This window comes from Neodiprion virginianus, chromosome 2 (genome assembly GCF_021901495.1).
Source record: "Neodiprion virginianus isolate iyNeoVirg1 chromosome 2, iyNeoVirg1.1, whole genome shotgun sequence".
Classification (NCBI taxonomy): domain Eukaryota; kingdom Metazoa; phylum Arthropoda; class Insecta; order Hymenoptera; family Diprionidae; genus Neodiprion; species Neodiprion virginianus.
Window position 1 is genome coordinate 18,287,315 of NC_060878.1, and position 17,770 is coordinate 18,305,084.

The 17,770-nt window shown below is 40.6% G+C and overlaps 1 protein-coding gene across 1 annotated transcript; it reads right to left on the reverse strand.

Moving 5' to 3' along the window:
• Nucleotides 1–12,844: 12,844 nt before the first annotated feature.
• LOC124297050 (uncharacterized) lies at nucleotides 12,845–15,856 on the reverse strand. The gene has a single exon (XM_046747638.1). The coding sequence runs from the start codon at nucleotides 15,854–15,856 to the stop codon at nucleotides 12,845–12,847; it is 3,012 nt and encodes a 1,003-aa protein (XP_046603594.1).
• Nucleotides 15,857–17,770: the final 1,914 nt, after the last annotated feature.

Genomic DNA, 17,770 nt, shown 5'->3' on the forward strand with positions numbered 1-17,770 from the left:
CATCCGTTTAAAGGTAAACCATGGGACATGGCACGCGTACATATTGAAGCGAGAAAGGGGAAATTTAGCAAGCGATACCAAGGACCGTGCAAAACAGTGAAAGCCTTGGGCAATAATAATCTAATTTTGGAAGACAGTAAAGGTGAACGATTTGTGAAACACGTAGATAAACTAGACTGACGAACGTGACTAACAAAAAAAAAAACTGATATTTGAAAGAGCTATCATTCTCGAGTCCAAGAACAAGGGAAACCATGTGGAAACTAATACTACTAATTATTGAAATCTTTATCATATATAAAATCAATGGGAAAGATTACAATCCAAGTTAATGCAACAATTTCTGGAGAAAATGACAGAATACTCGAAGAACATCGAAAAATACAAGAAACAGTTCGAATGCGAGCATTTCATGTGTAAGGTTCGGATAACGGAAATATACCCAGAAGAGAGTGCGTTACGGAAAGACGTGCGGGAACGATCCGAAGAAATTTCTATGTCAGATATCCATACACTCTTTAAATCTGAGTAGCTTTAAGATTAACGAGTAGCTTTAAGATTAACCTAAGTCGTTGAGACCCAGGAATTATTATTTCCGCAACCCTTTTAAGTTATAAGAGTCACGCTTATAACTTAAAAATCAACAACAATGTCGGTTTTGACGATCGGGAATGCAAGCTTAGTTAACAGTGATGACAAAGAATAATTTACAATAAACAATATATTTTGCGGAGCATTCACTAAGACGCTAGAGGATGTCTCGAGCGCCTGTCAATCACTCCCCTCTCTCCCGAGGCGATGGCTCCGCGGTGTTCACTCTTGGTTATCCTTTCCGTAACCCGTTCAGCGTGTTTATTGTTTTTCATGGATAAGTTTGGGTAAACAGGCCACAAACTTACATCCCCCCTTACCGGAGAGGATTGGTTAGGATCTGGGACGGGTTGTGAATATGGGACCATTTTGCTTTTGTGAAAAATATTCACATCTTTCTTTCTTGTACCGATATCAATTTCATAAATGGATTTAGATAATTTTTTTGTAATTTTGAATGGTCCAGTTCGGACGGGATCTAATTTTTTTCTATTTAATTTATTCCCATTTTGTATATACACTAAGTCATTTTCGTTATATTCTATTGCATTTGTGTGAGTGTCGTAGTATAATTTACTCCTGTTATGCGATTTTTTGGAATTTTCTAATGCTTTTGTTCTATTGAAATCTAAATTCTTTTTTGTGTTTTCATTTAATTCCCTTGGAATTATTGACCTGTCCATTCCCGACTGCAAATAGTTTGGTGAAAACCTGTAGAACTATGTACTGTATAGTTATATTCATTTATGCATTGTTCGGCAATTGTTGCCAATGATTTATTTTGGTTTTCGTAAAGTTTACCAACTGCGACAATGGCGCCTTAAAGTTTCCAAATCTTCTTTTATTTTTAATACAAGTTTCGCATGATCTGCAGATCACTTTATTATGTTCATGCATATTTTTAAAATAAAATATTGGTGTAATCGTAAGTGTCATCTGTTTAGTTCCAATGTGACCTTGTGACCTGTAAGTTTTCAAGCGCTGCAATACCATATTCTTCTGTTAACCAGATCTTTTTCCTTTTGTTCAAGGTTTTACATATAATATCATTTTCTCTACCACAATGTTTGTCCCACTTTAATTCTTTTTGGTTTTGTAAAATGTTTTGCATAGTTATGAAGTTGACGATTTGTATTTTAGAACCTTCATCATTTTCGTTTTCTGATAGAACCGGGTTTCTTGATAAGCAATCAGCCTCTGAGTTATTTATGCCGGGATTACATTCGATATCATATGTAAATTGTGAAATGTAATTTAATATGTGTAAAAGTTCTGTATCTTTGCAATTTTTTATGTTGAAATTACGTAAAGGTTCATGATCTGTGAGTATTTTAAATTTTTGTCCTATTAAGTGATATTGCCAATATAGAATCGCCTCTTTGATTGCTGAAAATTCAATAAATATAGCTCTTTTTATTTTTTGAGATTCTGACAATTTTCGCGAAAAATAGAAGACAGGTTTAAGTGTGTTATCTTCTTGAAGTTGTTTTAGTATTGCACCCACGCCTTCTAAACTAGCATCTGTATATATGAAAATTGGTTTAGTGTGGTCGAATATTGCAAGAATTGGTGCTTCACATAAACAACCCTTAACTTTATCAAAACTGTTTTGACATCTAGCGGACCAATCGAACTGCACATTTTTTCTCAAGAGATGATGCAATGGATCCAAGATAATTGAGGATCTAGGAATATATTTCAGATAAAAATTTACTTTTCCCAGGAATTGTCTAACTTGTTTCTTTGTTTTCGGAATCGGAAAGTTTTTGATCGCTATTAAATTGTCATTAATCGGTTTTACACTATTGTTTGATATTGTGTGTCCTAGATACGTAACTTCTTTTTTAGCAAAACTGCATTTATTCGTGTTTAATTTCAAGCTTTGCTCATGTAAAATTTCCAATGTTTGTTTAATATGTTGTACGTGTTTATCGTAATTTTTATAAAATATCAGAATATCATCGATATAATTAATTGCAAAGGTGTCTAAATTGTTGTTTCTAATTATAGTTGAAAGTATTCGTTGGAATATTGCTGGAGCCGATTGTAAACCAAAAGGAAGGCACGCCCATTGCCAGTGACCGTGGTGTGTGACGAAAGCCGTTTTATATTTATCTTTCGCACGTAATGGTATTGACCAGAACGCTGAGTTGATATCTAACTTCGAGAAGTAAACACACCTCCCAACACGAGCAATCAGATCATCAATTCTAGGAAAGGGGTAACCTTCTGGTACTATGAGTTTATTTAGTTCGCGATAATCAATACATAGTCACGATTTTTTGTCTTCATCTTTCTTGTGTACTAAGGTCACTGGTGAGGCATATGGACTATACGACTCCTCGATCAATCCTGATTCCAATAATTTCTTTATTTGAAACTCTATTTCTAATTTATCGGGAATAGAACACTTATATGGTTTTCTCGATATGTACTTATTTTCCGTTAATTTTATTCTTGCTTCGAAGTTTCTGACTGTACCTGTATCGAACTTTTCCTTGGCGAAGACTGAATTGTATTTATTTAACAAACCATTCAGACTATCTTCGTTATTATCGTTATTGTTCGAAGCATAGTTTATTTTAACACAATCAAAACTTTGGTTCGAACTTATATTTTGAGAAATTTCAAGATTTTCGTTTTGACGCAATCGGAATGATTTTATACAATCCAAGCCAAGCAACAAATCTTCTTCAAATAAATCATTTTTCTTTATTAGGAATGGCGCTACTTTTTCTATTTCAAATATCTTTAATTTAAAAAATACCGTTCCATTTGTACTTACTACGCCGCCCATTGTTCTTATTGTTGAGCACCCACTCATAGGGATATTCGTTTTTAATTTTTTGTAAAATGTATAATTAATCAGGGACACATTGGCTCCTGAATCGTAAAGAGCAACTGCCTTTTCATTACAATTTACGGTAACATGTAGTCTTATGAGTGGGATGCTATCTAGTTTTTTGATTCGGCAGATTTGATAATCGCTGATCTTGCATTTCTGCAAATTTCCTCTGGATGAAATCTATTCTTATAACCGGCTTTCTCGCAAATACGACATGGATCGAACTTTCGATGTTGCTTATTTACTTCTATACGTGAGTTGTTATTGTTTGATATTGATTGAAGTTGACTCAGACTAGACATTAAATTTTCTATTGTTTTCAATTCATGTTTATGAAGGTGTGATCGAACAGTGATGACAAAGAATAATTTACAATAAACAATATATTTTGCGGAGCATTCACTATGACGCTAGTGGATGTCTCGAGCGCCTGTCAATCACTCCCCTCTCTCCCGAGGCGATGGCTCCGCGGTGTTCACTCTTGGTTATCCTTTCCGTAACCCGTTCAGCGTGTTTATTGTTTTTCATGGATAAGTTTGGGTAAACAGGCCACGAACTTACATATATATGCCAGTGTTTCGGCAAAGTATCGAATAGTTAAATGTGTGTCTCGCGACACTCAAAATCGTCCTCGCACATGTACGCACACTCGCGTGCAATGTTTACTTGCTGTCTCTGCGTCAAATCTCGCCGCTTGCCCGTGTCGCGACTCAAAACCTATCAGCTGTATCTCATGTATTGTCTACTGTCTCGAAATCATGGATGTGTGTAATCTATGTGTTCTCTCGCTCTGTAAAATCATCACTCTCTGTAACGTTCTCTTGCGATACGGTCTGTATCGCCACATCGAAACCAATAAAAGTCTCGTTTATCGGTAGTCATTATCTCTCTCCATCTCAACATCACTTTCGTTTCATTTACACTCGTCCTCGTTACTAATTCGCGGATCCCACGTCGATGATCCATATCTATTTGCCTTCTCTCTAAACAGCCAGGCTACACTGAAGGTTTGAAAAGAGACACCTAGCAGGTACGAAGGCCTGCCCTCCACCTCTTCAGCAGATGGGAGTCCTTTTTTCCCGCAATCAAACAGAATGTTTATACCTGGCGATGCTCATGACTTTTGTGAATGTAGCTAAATGAATATGAAAATGTGCGGGGACACGAGTGTTGTCAAGAATGAAATGTGATTGAATGTAAACAATCATGAAAAATTTTCAAAGCACTTTGATTATATTGTGCTTCTACCCAAGTATTGATTTACATTTTCTAAAGGAAGTCAAAAGTGGAATTTGGTACCTACGTATAATTGATATTTTCTGCGGCTGTCGAAAATTGGTCCACTTTGCGCGACTGTTGCTTCAAAAGTAAAGGTCCTACCGAGATTATGTATACAACCTTATTTGTAGACAGTTTTGTCACCTTTAATTTTGTATGGAACTATTTTGCCCGATAAAATTAATTTTTTGTACTTTTTGGTCATTACAGAGTTCAGCGTGAGTCTAGGGTGGAGGTGAAAACTTGAAATCTTGTGAATTATACCAAAATGAAGCGTTTAAAACAATAAAACCTTTACCAACATTTTTTCGCACTTTTGGTCGATTTTATCATTCTGGCCCGTTCTGATGCCTGGCCTAATAATGTTTAGCTCAGTTCAAGTTGTCTAGTTGAGGTTTTAGTCATTACGCGGTTGTGCCGATGCTCGGAATCGGGTGATTATTGAGAATGCCGTCTGTTCGATCACGTGATCGGTAAAGGTGTAAGAATACCGATAAGATTCTCAGTAAAATTGCCAAAAAAATACCGCAATTGTACCGAAAATTGATGTAATTTTTTTTTATCTAATCTTGTGTTGTGAAATTACGGTCACAATTTTTTTCGGTCATTCTACGGTAAAAAATAGGGTAACCCCATTTAATTACATGCAAGAATTCCGGTCACGTTCTTCTTCGGAAAATTAAACAAAATGATAACTAGATAGAGGTAGCACGTCATTTTTTTTCACCTCTCATAATCATAAATATCATCTTTTTCACTGGAAGACTACATAATCTTTGCATCTGACTATGAATATATTGATGAAATTATAGTTTCATCACAAAAATATATACCCAATAAGATAATTCTTAGATTTCTTCTTAGTTTTTTTTATAATTTTTTCTTATAATATTCTTCTTAGAATAAGTATGTTAGTTTATGAGACTTTTTTCATGTGACCAATGTGGTAAATTTGCAGTCACATTACCTGCTTGTGACGGTAAAAATACGATAAATTTACTGGTCATTTTCACCATTTATATTTCTAGCGGTCGGCATGCCGACGAGAATTAATTATAGTTTCGAGGTCGTAGTGATTATCGCTTTTTGCTTACAATTAGGTTGAGAATTTAGAATGTAGTTGAGATTTGGGATTTTGAAAATCTCAAGTTGAGTCTAGTTTTACTTAGCGAGCTGAAAGGCTCGACAGATTATGTTTCAGTTTAGTTTAGTAAGCGAGCTAAGAGCTCGATAGATTGAGAAATAGTTCACTGTTATCCTCTGGTATTCGTTTGCGAGTCGCGAAAAGCAAATTTAGGGATTATTTGTTTCTTTTTTTTTTTATCGCTTCTGGTATACAAAATTTATGATTTTTTTTTATATCGTTAAATGGCGCGTCATTATCGAGTATTTAGAAGTCTGTAGAATTGTGTTTCAGCTATCATCGCGGGGTGCCAATTCTTTGTGCTCACGGCGAGTTCTCGGTCACTTCTTTGGGTGCCTAAGGCCTATAAAAGTCCGGCGTCACAGCATATAATACATTATTATTGCATCCACGGCAAGCTATAACAATCCAGCAATATATTATACATACATAGATTTGAAACTGCATACTTTTACGTATCTCCACGACTTGTTAGTACAGATATATGAATATTAAAATCATGACATACTACACTGAAGAATCAAAATACACACTTTTGAATCACCTGTTATGTAGACAAACTCGATCGAGTCTTTGATCACACTCATGTTGCAGTATCATTTGTTACATGCTTAGGTAAGTTACTCTCTAGGTAAGTTTAAAAGTTTTTGCCTCCTGGAGTTACCGATATGCATATGATACCTATGTATACATCAGCTAGTGTTAACACGTCTACATACATTCGTGCACATAAGCATATTGTTTCTTCGATATAACAACCCAGACAGCACACTTGCTTCGTTTGTATAGCTGCTGGATCACAATGAAAAAGTCAATGATATATCTTGTTAGGTATATAAATGATATGTTGTATGTGCCCTACAAGGTACGTTGACGTTAGTGTAACGTAACCGCTACGTGAAAATTTTATGTTAAATTCACAGAACAGATGTTACGTAACATTTGGGTCTCCAAGCATTCGTCTTTGTTTGGTCCAAAGAATTGATATGTCTGTTAGATAATATAACGAATTTTTTGTTTATCTTCAGCAGGATACTGGGTGACGAGCGTTACATTTTATTTATTGTCTCAAAAAAAAGGACTCTTTTCTTTGCACGCACTCTGCACGCATGACGTGGGTTAGAAAGTGTTCAGGAAAATCTCAAGTGAAATTATGTATCGCGGATGGGGGGGATTTAACCGGCGTGCTTGGTCGCTCGTCAACTCAGACGTTAGACCAGACTCGCCGGCCGGCGTGCTTCCCCCTCCTCCTTTTTTTTGGTCTATGTTCCCGGCCTGCTTCGCTCTTGCCGCATTCGTTCGTCGACCACCTTCGCGGTCAGCGGTCTGTTATTCTCCTGAGTCTTGTTCTCTGCTTTGGTATCTCTCAAGTAACATTTTCGACCCGATCTACAGGCGCCTTACGACCACGCGTGAATATTCGCGTGATCTCGTGTCAACTTCGTTCGGCTTTCTTCTGAGCGGTCAGCTCTTCGGTTATCTTCTGCGCGAGCGATAAGCTTTGATTGCGTGTAAGACACGCGGCGACGCGCTGCGAGCGGTCAGCTCTTCGGTCATCTTCCGGGGAATCGATAATCCTCGATTGCGTGTAAAACACGCGGTAACGCGCTGTGAGCGGTCAGCTCTTCGGTCATCTTCCGGGGAATCGATAATCCTCGATTGCGTGTAAAACACGCGGCAACGCGCTGTGAGCGGTCAGCTCTGCGGTCATCTTCCGGGCAATCGATAATCCTCGATTGCGTGTAAAAAACGCGGGAACGCGCTGTGAGCGGTCAGCTCTTCGGTTATCTTCTGCGCGATCGATAAGCCTCGGCTGCGTTTCAAATGTTCGTTTTACCGGAAATCTTCTAAACAGACAATAACTCTAGTCAGTTCTTCAACGTATAAGGCTGAAAGGAGAACGCACGACGTCCGGATCACGAATTTTCTTCAAACTTTGTACAGTTTTCGTACTCTATTAGAACAACATAATGTGCAAGTAGCAAGGCGTACAACTTCGGCGTTTTCGAGAAAATCGCAAGAGAAATCTTACGTAATTCAATATCTACCGGTGCGTAGCGATACTGACAACGAGGCGGCGGCCGAGCGGTGAGCGTTCGATATCCGTGGTTGCTGGATCTAGTCCCGCTCGTGTTTTTTTTTTTTATTTTTTTTTTCCTCCTATAACACTGGTCATATTCTTTTTCATATATATTACAATTTAAAGGTAGTGTAATGAAAAAATACGTGTATTTGCATGAACCTTTATCGAATTTCCAATGTTATATAGTCAAACATCGATAAATAAAGGTGTAAATAATTTCCCCTTGTGAGTTGATATTTCTACGAGCTCTCGTCTCAATTTGGCAACTCACGGGTGTCCAGTGGTTTCCCTCGAGGTGCCTTTCCCAATTAACTCACCCTTCCCCAGATTTCTCACGGCACGTTTTCCAAACAGGCAGAAAGAAAAAAAAAGAAATAAATAATAACAATGCTAACTATATAACCTAAGCTCTAATCGCTATAAGAACATCAAATGTTTAAAATTATATATATAAAAACAGAATCAATAGAGTTCATACAGAAAATTAAAAACTAAAGACATATCAAATAAATTACACACGGCCAATATATGCATAGATAAAATTTTACAAAAAGGAAGTCCTACTGACGGGAATAAATATATACTAAAACCAAGAATACGAAAGAAACACGCGGCAAATAGACACTGGACCAGTTTTGAGTTAAAAGGCCAAAAAAATAAATGAATAATAGAAAGGACAACACAAAACACAAATCTACTGGGAAACCCCGGGTTATTGCTCGTATGGCCTGGTCCCTCTTCTTTTTCCGTCTCAGCTTACTCCCGTGTATCTTATAGAAAAGTCTACTTCCGACAATGTGACGATGCCGAAATCTGTACCGCGGTTCTTTTGTGTAAATGACTGGTGACCGACTGACCGCCGTCCTGCTTGGCTGGCGGGCCTTGTCATCTCCGGACATAGGGATGAATGGATTTTGTTGTGTGATAATCCCAGCCAGCCTCACGTACCAGTCACACTAATATTTATTACAATTATGACGTGTACATAAATAAAATATATCGCTGCTAACATCACAGATATGTATTAAGGGATCCATTCTAGTGTGTCTTAAAGTATTTGTGTCCTGAGTAGCAATACAAAGCCGGTTCTGAGTACAAACACCTTATTTACCAACCAAGCCGCCTACCCGCCGACCAAGCCGCCTATCGGTGCATCCCAGACGCAAACCCTTGAAGGTTACCCCCACTCTCGTAAGATAAAACGGAGAAGATTCTCCGGCGATCGAGAGGCTTCGAGGGCGGAGGTACGACGCGACGTTGGGAGGCTCATGCAACGGCCTTGAACGAATCTAGGCTGACAAACAATCCATCCGACGTGTTTCGACTTGACGGTGAGCGGCCTGCCGACAACGGATGGCGGTGCGACGTTGAGTTTGTGAGCCGTGTGAAGAAGCCGCCTCGACCCTGAACGGTTCTCGGATACTTATGCTGACAAACAATGCGTTCGACAAGTTTCGATTTGACGGCGAGTGGCCTGCAGACAACGGATTGAGGTGCGACGTCGAATTCTGGAAGGTTCTGAAATAAACTCTTAACTAGCAAGACACAGGTTCTGAATTAACGGTTGATATTGATATTGGGTTCAGTCAAAGCCAGAGTGCAAGGTCGACCGATAGCTGCGGCAGTATCCATTCAGATCCAAGGTTCTGCGGTGTTGGGTGACTATTGCTCCAGGAATGCAAAACATAACTCGGTTTGAGTACAGTTCGGTCAAGGATGGAGAGCAAGGTTGAATATTACATAAGCTTCGTATTAAAAAAAATTTTCTCTTCTTCTTACAAGCATGGACCGTGCGACTAAAAAATAAAGATGCACACTTGTTATATATCGGGTATAAAATAAAGAGGCACATACGTAGGCCGACGAACAATGCGTTCGACAAGTTTCGACTTGACGGTGAGCAGCCTGCGGACAACGGATTGCGGTGCGACGTCGAATGCTGGAAGGTTCTGAAATTTGTATGCGGCTGCTTCGACCCTGAACGATTCTCGGATACTTAGCCTGACAAACAATGCGTTTGACAAGTTTCGATTTGACAGCGAGCGGTCCGGGCCGTGAGAAAGAGCTTCTTTGACCCTGAAAGATTCTCGGAAACTTACAATTAGACTGACAAGCAACGCGTTCGATGAGTTTTGACTTGACGGTGAGCGGCCTGCCGACAACGGATTCCGGTGCGACGTCGAATTCTGGAAGGTTCTGAAATTTGTATGCGGCTGTTTCGACCCTGAAAGATTCTCGGAATCGTAGGCCGACGAACAATGCGTTCGACAAGTTTCGACTTGACAGCGAGCGGCCTGCGGACAACGGATTGCGGTGCGACGTTGAGTTCGTGAACCGTGTGAAAAAGCCGCCTCGACCCTCAACGATTCTCGGATACTTATGCTGACAAACAATGCGTTCGACAAGTTTTGACTTGACGGCGAGCGGACGGCGGACAGCGGATTTTTGTCGCTGAAGAATTGTCATGCGAAAATCACGCAATGATTGTATATATTCACGTTTATTCAAAAAGGAGAATTGCGTTATAATTGACAATTTACAGCAATTGTGAGTGTGGGCGTTAACGCTATAATAAATTTATGTATAAGCAAAATTAGGCGTGCGTTACGCCGGGAGGCAGTATTGAGACTGTCTATCCAGTCTCTTGCCGGGCTCAGCGATAGTGCATACAAGTGCATATAATCGCATAATTTGAGCACTGCTGCCGATAAGGAAGCCAAGTGCGCAAGGCGGGCTTGCTGCACGATGAATTTCGCACTCATTTAAATGATCCCCAGCATGTTCCTACGAGAGGATATAAAACTGTTACATTTTATGACAAATGTTCCAGCTCTAACACAGAATATTGCATACGGCTGTTCACGAATTTTCGGCAATGTGTGAATCACGTCGTTGTTTACCCATAAATGGGACCGTGCCAGCGTGGAGCGGTCATTCTAGAGCAAGCTTTGCAACTGTATCTTTGTCAATTAAGTGCGTGATCGAAAGAAGAAGAAACAAACATGGATTCTGAAAAGTGTTTGAAATTAATACAAATCATGGGAACGGCGTTCAAGATTTTAACTGAAAAATCGTCAACGGCAGAGATTGCAAAATGGATTCGAAGCGGAACCCAAAATACCAGGCTTTTGAATAAAATCTTACGCAACAACGCCTCAACTATCGGGGAAAAGATAAGAATTTTGATTACAATTGGAATTCCGAAATCGTTGACAGCCAAATTTCAACAGTTTACGAAAGTGGGCACTGGATTGCGAAATTGACGGAGGATCGACCGCGTACGATGGGAGGATTTGGAGACGGCTTTCGAGAGCCGAATTCGAACGGCAGCCGTCATTTATCTACGACACAAGGACTTGAACAGATTTCTCGAAGATGCCAAACACCTCATTGTTGGCAGAATGAAGAGAATGCTAGAAAAGGCTGGAGGTTTAAAAGCCAACTGCATCTTAACCTGCAAATTTGGTGAAACAAAAAACGCCGAACTTGTTGAAGAAATGAAATATTTTAATACCAGAAACCAGATCATCCTCCAGCCAGCTGACATACACGAGTGGTTCGAAGAGCACGTGAGACAAAAGATGTTAAGCAAAGTCGAACATTTTCAAGAGAAAGACTCTGGTTGGTCGTTGACCGAAGTTATAAATTTGACTGTGAATCTGAACAAGTACGTGCCGCTGCGAGCCGGTGTTTTCACATACACACCACTACCGAAGGATGTTCAAGACAAGAAGACTGTCGTCAACATCCGCAACAGAGACGCTTATTGCTTCCTCTGGTCGGTCACCGCAGCCCTCTTTCCGGCCAACAACAACAATCCCAATAAAATTGCTTCATATCCACATTTCAGCTCAGTGCTACAATACGACGGTTTGCGTTTTCCAATGTTTTTAGACCAGATTCCAAAATTTGAGAAACTTAACAAACTTTCAATCAACGTTAACGGTGTAGATAGTACGGAAAAACAAAAGCGCAGTGAAATTGTACCCATTTATTTGAGCCGAAACAAGTCTGATAAACCAGTAATCCATCTTTTAGTAATAGAGACTAAAAACGACGATGACGACGATGATGATGATGATGGTATGGAAAATATTGAAAAGAATGTAACACAGCATTTTGCATGATTTCGAAATTTGTCGAGATTAATAAGTTCTGAAGTTTCCAAACGCTCACATCAGACGTGGTTGTGCGATGGGTGTCTGTTTCATTTTAATTTTGAAAGATGCTTGTTGGAGCACCGAGTTGATTGCATGAGTTTGAACGAAACGAAAGTTATTCTAGCTACAGAGGAGGAAAAGATTCTGAAATTTCAAAATTTCGAACATAAGGAATCCGTTCCGTTCTGCATCTACGCGGACCTCGAATGTTTACTGAAACCTACGCTCAAAAAGATGGGTACAAAAAGAACAATTTACCAAAATCAGATTCCGTACAGTATAGCGTATTATCTGCATTGTGCGTTTGACCATTCGCTTTCAAAATTCAAAATTCAATATAATATTCTGGATCTAATTTATAGCTTACAAGAATCGAGACGAGATTATAGGTGTTACGAAATTTCGTCAGTCGGTGATTTTTTTTTATTTTTTTTAATTTATTGCGTTAAGAGTACAAAAATACATCTTATAGCAAAAGGTGCCATGGGCAAAATGATGTTTGTAATATTTAAACTAATAATTTTACACTCAAAATTAGCATTTGACATAGAGTTAAATAAATTTTAAACAACAAAAGAAACAGAACAGATAAATTCTAATTAAATCTAAACAGATCATAAAATTTAATAGTTTAATACTTTAATTTAATATCCAGTAAGAGAACACAAGTTTGGCATGGGAAAAGTGTCATTTGAAAGATTACGATGAGAAGAACGTCATGGATGCAGTTTTGTAGGTCAACTTTAGTGTTGTAGGGCCCAGTTGCGGAGCAGGATACATTTCCTAGTGTAGTTGTAGACGGGAAAGATAGACCGTTCACTTGAAGCGTTAAGTAGCGTGGTTACGTCGGTGTCATTGAGTATAAGTTGGCTGAGATAGTGGTTTCTGTACGGGGTGAAGAGCGGGCATCTCATCATGAAATGTTCGATGGTGTCTAGTTCTTGCAGATTGCATAAAGGACACATATTTGCTGGATCAAGTTTACAGGATGAGTTCAGGAGTGACAGGTGACAGATGAATTTATTGGCAAGTCTCAGCTGGGCAAAAATACGCTTGATTGAGATCGAGTAATTTGCCAGGAGGTAGGCCGGTTCCCGGTCCTGCAATGTTCTGTGGAGTGATAGCTGAGCAGAGGTAGATTGCCTGTATGCATCAAAATCTTTATTTCTTAGAACAGCCCGGTATCTGCTAAAGACATCATCGGTTTTAGCTTCCCAGAGGTCGGGATCTAGGTTGTTGAAAAGCTCCGCATGATTGCACTCTGAGAGGAACTCTCTAAGTTGGGATGCCCAGTTAGTTTTAGAGACGTGTTGCATTTCCTTCGGCAGGTTATAGGTTCTATGTAGGCAAATTTTGACCAGGGTAGATTCTTCAGAGCGTAGTTTCTTGATGATCCACATCCATAGCAGCTTCATGGCCTTCCAGGCTACAGGGGTCAGGTTGAACTCCAATCTGATTGCCCAGTCAGCAGTGTTACGTGAGAGATGTAGTAACTTTTTGTAAAAGAAGCATTGGGTGACTTCTAGCGAGTTGCGGTATCGGAGACCCCAAGCAGGGAAGGCATACAATAGTACCGAGGCTACTAAGCTTTCGTACAATTTATTGTAGGCATCCCAGGAGTCGCATTTAGCTTTTGATAGTATCGAGATAGCGATACCTGTAGCACTTTTTGCTTTTAGCACAGCTGAGTTGAGAGCAGCGAGTCCAAGGGTGGATGAAGATATTTTGACGCCTAAGAAATCCAACTTATTAACAATGTCCAGGGGGTGTCCATTGTAGGATCTGATCAGTTCAGGAATTGGTCTTGTTCTGCCAGCTGCTTTGTAGATCATAATTTTGGTTTTACTGCGATTTACTTCGAGGCCGTTAGCTGCGCAATAGTCCTGTAGCGCTTTTAGCTTCCTGGAGAGGTCCACATGTGAGTGTGCGAGAATTGATGTATCATCTGCATAAAGTAGAGTAATTAGATCGTTTAATCCGTCTATGTTTAGTCCGATTAAGCCCCGATTCCGGAAGAACTGCTCAAAGTCCCACAGGAAGAAGATGAGATCGGCACTCAATGATTCTCCCTGTAGCACACCCCTGGTTACATCGAACTTATCCGAGAGTTCACCGTTTGTTTTAACTTGGAAAGACGCCGATTCGTACAGTGAAATAAGTACGTTTATGAATTTGCTGCTTGCATTTTTATCTCGCAGTTTTTGCCAGAGTCGTGGATGTGGAACAGAATCGAAGGCTCTTTTGAAGTCTACCGAAATTCCAAAGATCCCACGTCCGTCATTATGCCTTAGTTGTAGTTGGAGTGCACTGTGGAGAATGAAAACTGCATCCGTACAACCTCTCCCTTTCCTAAAGCCCAGTTGGGATTCTAGAAGAATTTTTTCTGTGTCCATCCATTTCACGAATCGTCTTTTCATTATCAGAGTGAATATTTTTGTCACCGCATTAACAAGGGCAATACCGCGGTAATTAGCTGGATCGGTTTTGTCTCCTTTTTTGAAAATCATTGTCATCAGTGCATTGGCCCAATTATTGGGGACAATTTCTTCTTCGAGTATTCGATTAAAGAGATCCCTTAGTAGATTCCTCCAAGATCCTGTGAGGTTTTGAAATAGCTCGTTTGTCAGGAGGTCTGGTCCGGCTGCTTTGGCGTGTTTCAGAGCGCAAAGAACCTCTTCCAGTTCATCGTGCGAGATTTCGGAGTCTAGCAGTTCGTTGTAAAAGGTCGAAGGTCTGGCGTGGACATAGTAGCGGGGCTGGTAGATATTGGTGTAGAAGGTATTCCATCTGCTTATTGAAATAGTCGTGGACAGGCTTCCTTTGAAGGTATATTTTTTTACCGCTGCCCAGAAACTCGCTGGATTTGACAAGTTAGCGAAGGCGTCTTTGATATCTTCATAGTAAGATTTTTTCCTGGGTGCGCAAATATCTCTGTAGGCTTTTTTACAGCTAGCCACATTATTTTTGCTGATGGGTGAGAGATGACTGGCCTTATACGTGCGTAGGGCTTTTCGGAGATTCCTTTTGGCCATTTTGCAATTTATGTCAAACCACGGATTTATCAGGCAAGAATGTGGCAGAGAAGGAACTTTTGTCACTAAGATGCCCGCCTGGTCAGCCGCCTTAATCATGGCGCTGTGTATTAGATCATAGATCTGCTGTGTTTGTCGATTATTAGTATTGGGGATTTCCGCCTTGAGTAGCTGCAGCTGGTATTCGATCTTGGATTCATTCGACCATTTAACTTTTGTGACTGGTTTGGCAGGAGGGACTGAGATGATGTCATAATGAGTTTTCCAGGGAATGTTAAGAGTAAGGCAGACTGGCCTATGATCAGACAGAGTGGACTCCATGAGAATTTCAAGATCCGTTATGAGGTGCATACAGGAGGCATCCACCCATATCAGATCGATGATTGAAGTGCCTCTTTCATCAAATGTCGGCTGTACTGGTGAGTCGCTTAATGATCTTCCGTTGATGAGTACAAAGTTGTTATCAGCCATAAATTCAATAAGTTTTCTTCCTCTTTCACAAATGGTACTATCGGTAGTGCTCATGCGGTCGTTTATCGTGAGACCTTCGAAGATTTCTTCTGGCCAAATATCAACCAATCCTACTTTGGCATTCATGTCACCCCCAAGGACGAGAATATCATAGTTTTGCTGAGCTTTTATCTGGTCCAGGGTGTCCTGCAACAATTCTAGTAAGTAATGAAGATCCAGATTCTTTTTGAAGTATACAGACCCGATAATCATAGTTTTACCACCAGCATTGACCTTGTTGAACAGCCACCACGGAGATGACTAGAATTTCTGAGGTAAGATATCTATTGATGGCCATAAGGAGACCTCCACTGGGTCTACCTACTTGGTGTTCCCTCACGGCGGCTGCACAGAATAACTGATGGTTGACATGTAGACAGGAGTTATTTGGTTGGTGCACCAGGTCTCACAGACAGCTAGAACTTCATGCCTATGAATATGTGGACACAGAGATAAATTTGATAGCCCATGAACGTTCCAAAAGGTAATTCTCATCGTTGCGTTGTTTTACTGGTTATGCTGAGTTTTTTTGCGAGGAGGAGTCAGTTTCCATTGACATGCTGTTCTCATGATAGCTTCTTGAATTCTTGCTGCTGTCTTGGATGACGAATTTATTATCCTCGATGCTCCATCTGTAGACAGTGCCGTCTACTGTTAAGGTATTGTGTCTTCTTGTTACTTTTTTGCCATCTTTTTCGAGTTGTTTTTTAGCAATTCTAAGATGCCAATCTTGCAGGGACTCTTTAGCAGTGCGGTCTGGTTCGATGAAGATATTGGTACCAGCTAGTTTTTCTTTTTTATTTCTCATCACGTTGGTTTTTAGTTCTGTGCATTTCAGTTCCACTATTACACGTTTTGGGAAAATTTTAATCGAGTCGTAGGAGCAATCAACATTAAATTTAGATCTTAAGAAGTTTTGCACGTGAGAAGCCTGGTTGGTAGCTGGTAGCTCAAGTCCTCCGATTGAGATATTGTTTCTCTTACGCTCTTTCTCCAGATACTCTAGTTTCCTATCCAAGTCTTCTAGTTTTCTGTTAAGCTCGACCTCATTATTAGCTAGTATAATCTTGATCCGGGACTCCAGGGTAGTTGTAAGTTCCTGTAAACGCTGAGAGTTTTTGACTGAGTCTGTCTCCAGAGCAGTTATTCTTGCTTCATGTCTGTCCTTTGATTTCTGAAAATCCTCCTGTAGTTTCTTTAAATTTTCCGTAATTCCAGAGCAGGCCTTTGTGAAGGCGATAGAATTTTATTCAATCCTCTCGGTGAGATCTTTGTGTTTGATGTCTTGTTCTTGTCTGAGAGCTTTGATTTCAGCTAAGATTTGTTCCATGTCTGCGTCTTCACCAGTGCCAACAATTTCAGGGATCTTGCAGGCACTGTGCGGGATCTTAGTTGGTCTGTCCACTGGCTCGTTGTTGTAAGAGTCCTCTGGCTCACGTTTCCTCTTTGGCTCAATATAATCGAGGATAGATGGACAGGAGGAAAACCTCTTGACGTTGTTCGTTGGCAGCCATTTCACTAAGTTAGCGCATAATGTACTGCTTCGCAAAATACCGATAAATCCGTCGGTCTCGTTTATGAATTAAAACTTAGAGTTATTTCAATAATCACACCACTATCGTCAAACTTCCACAAAATATGTCCCACGACGTGATGCGCTGAGTGGGCTCGGTCTTCGGGGGCGGCGTATACCGGTTTTCCGGAGAGCTCGGCGGTGTCGGGGGGCGGCGATTCTCAGGCTCGGTGCTCTTTATTGAAGACTCCCACTCGCTATCCGACTGGGTCGTCTGGGTGGCAGTCGAGACGTAGGAGCGCTGCGGTTCGGGAAACGGAGAGACCGCTGCTGGAATGCGACGAAAGTAGCTCGGTGACGTCACTCTCGCTCTCCTCACGTCCCACAATGAGAGCAGCACCGCCGGGGGCCTGGTGAGAGGTCTTGACGGGAGATCTATTTGATGCAACACCCACGGAGCTGGAGGGTTGCAGGCTCTTGCGCTTCGGAGTGCAGCGTAGCGTAGCGTTGCGTAGCGTAGCGTCGTGTAGCGTAGCGTAGCGTAGCGTAGCGTATCAGTTAAGGTCGGTCAATTCTGGCGAACCCGAAGTGTCCTGCCGATCGGTCAGATCGGT

Coding starts and splice junctions, on each gene's coding strand:
- LOC124297050 (XM_046747638.1), bottom strand. CDS start 15,856: ATGATTATCGGGTCTGTATACTTCAAAAAGAATCTGGATCTTCATTAC.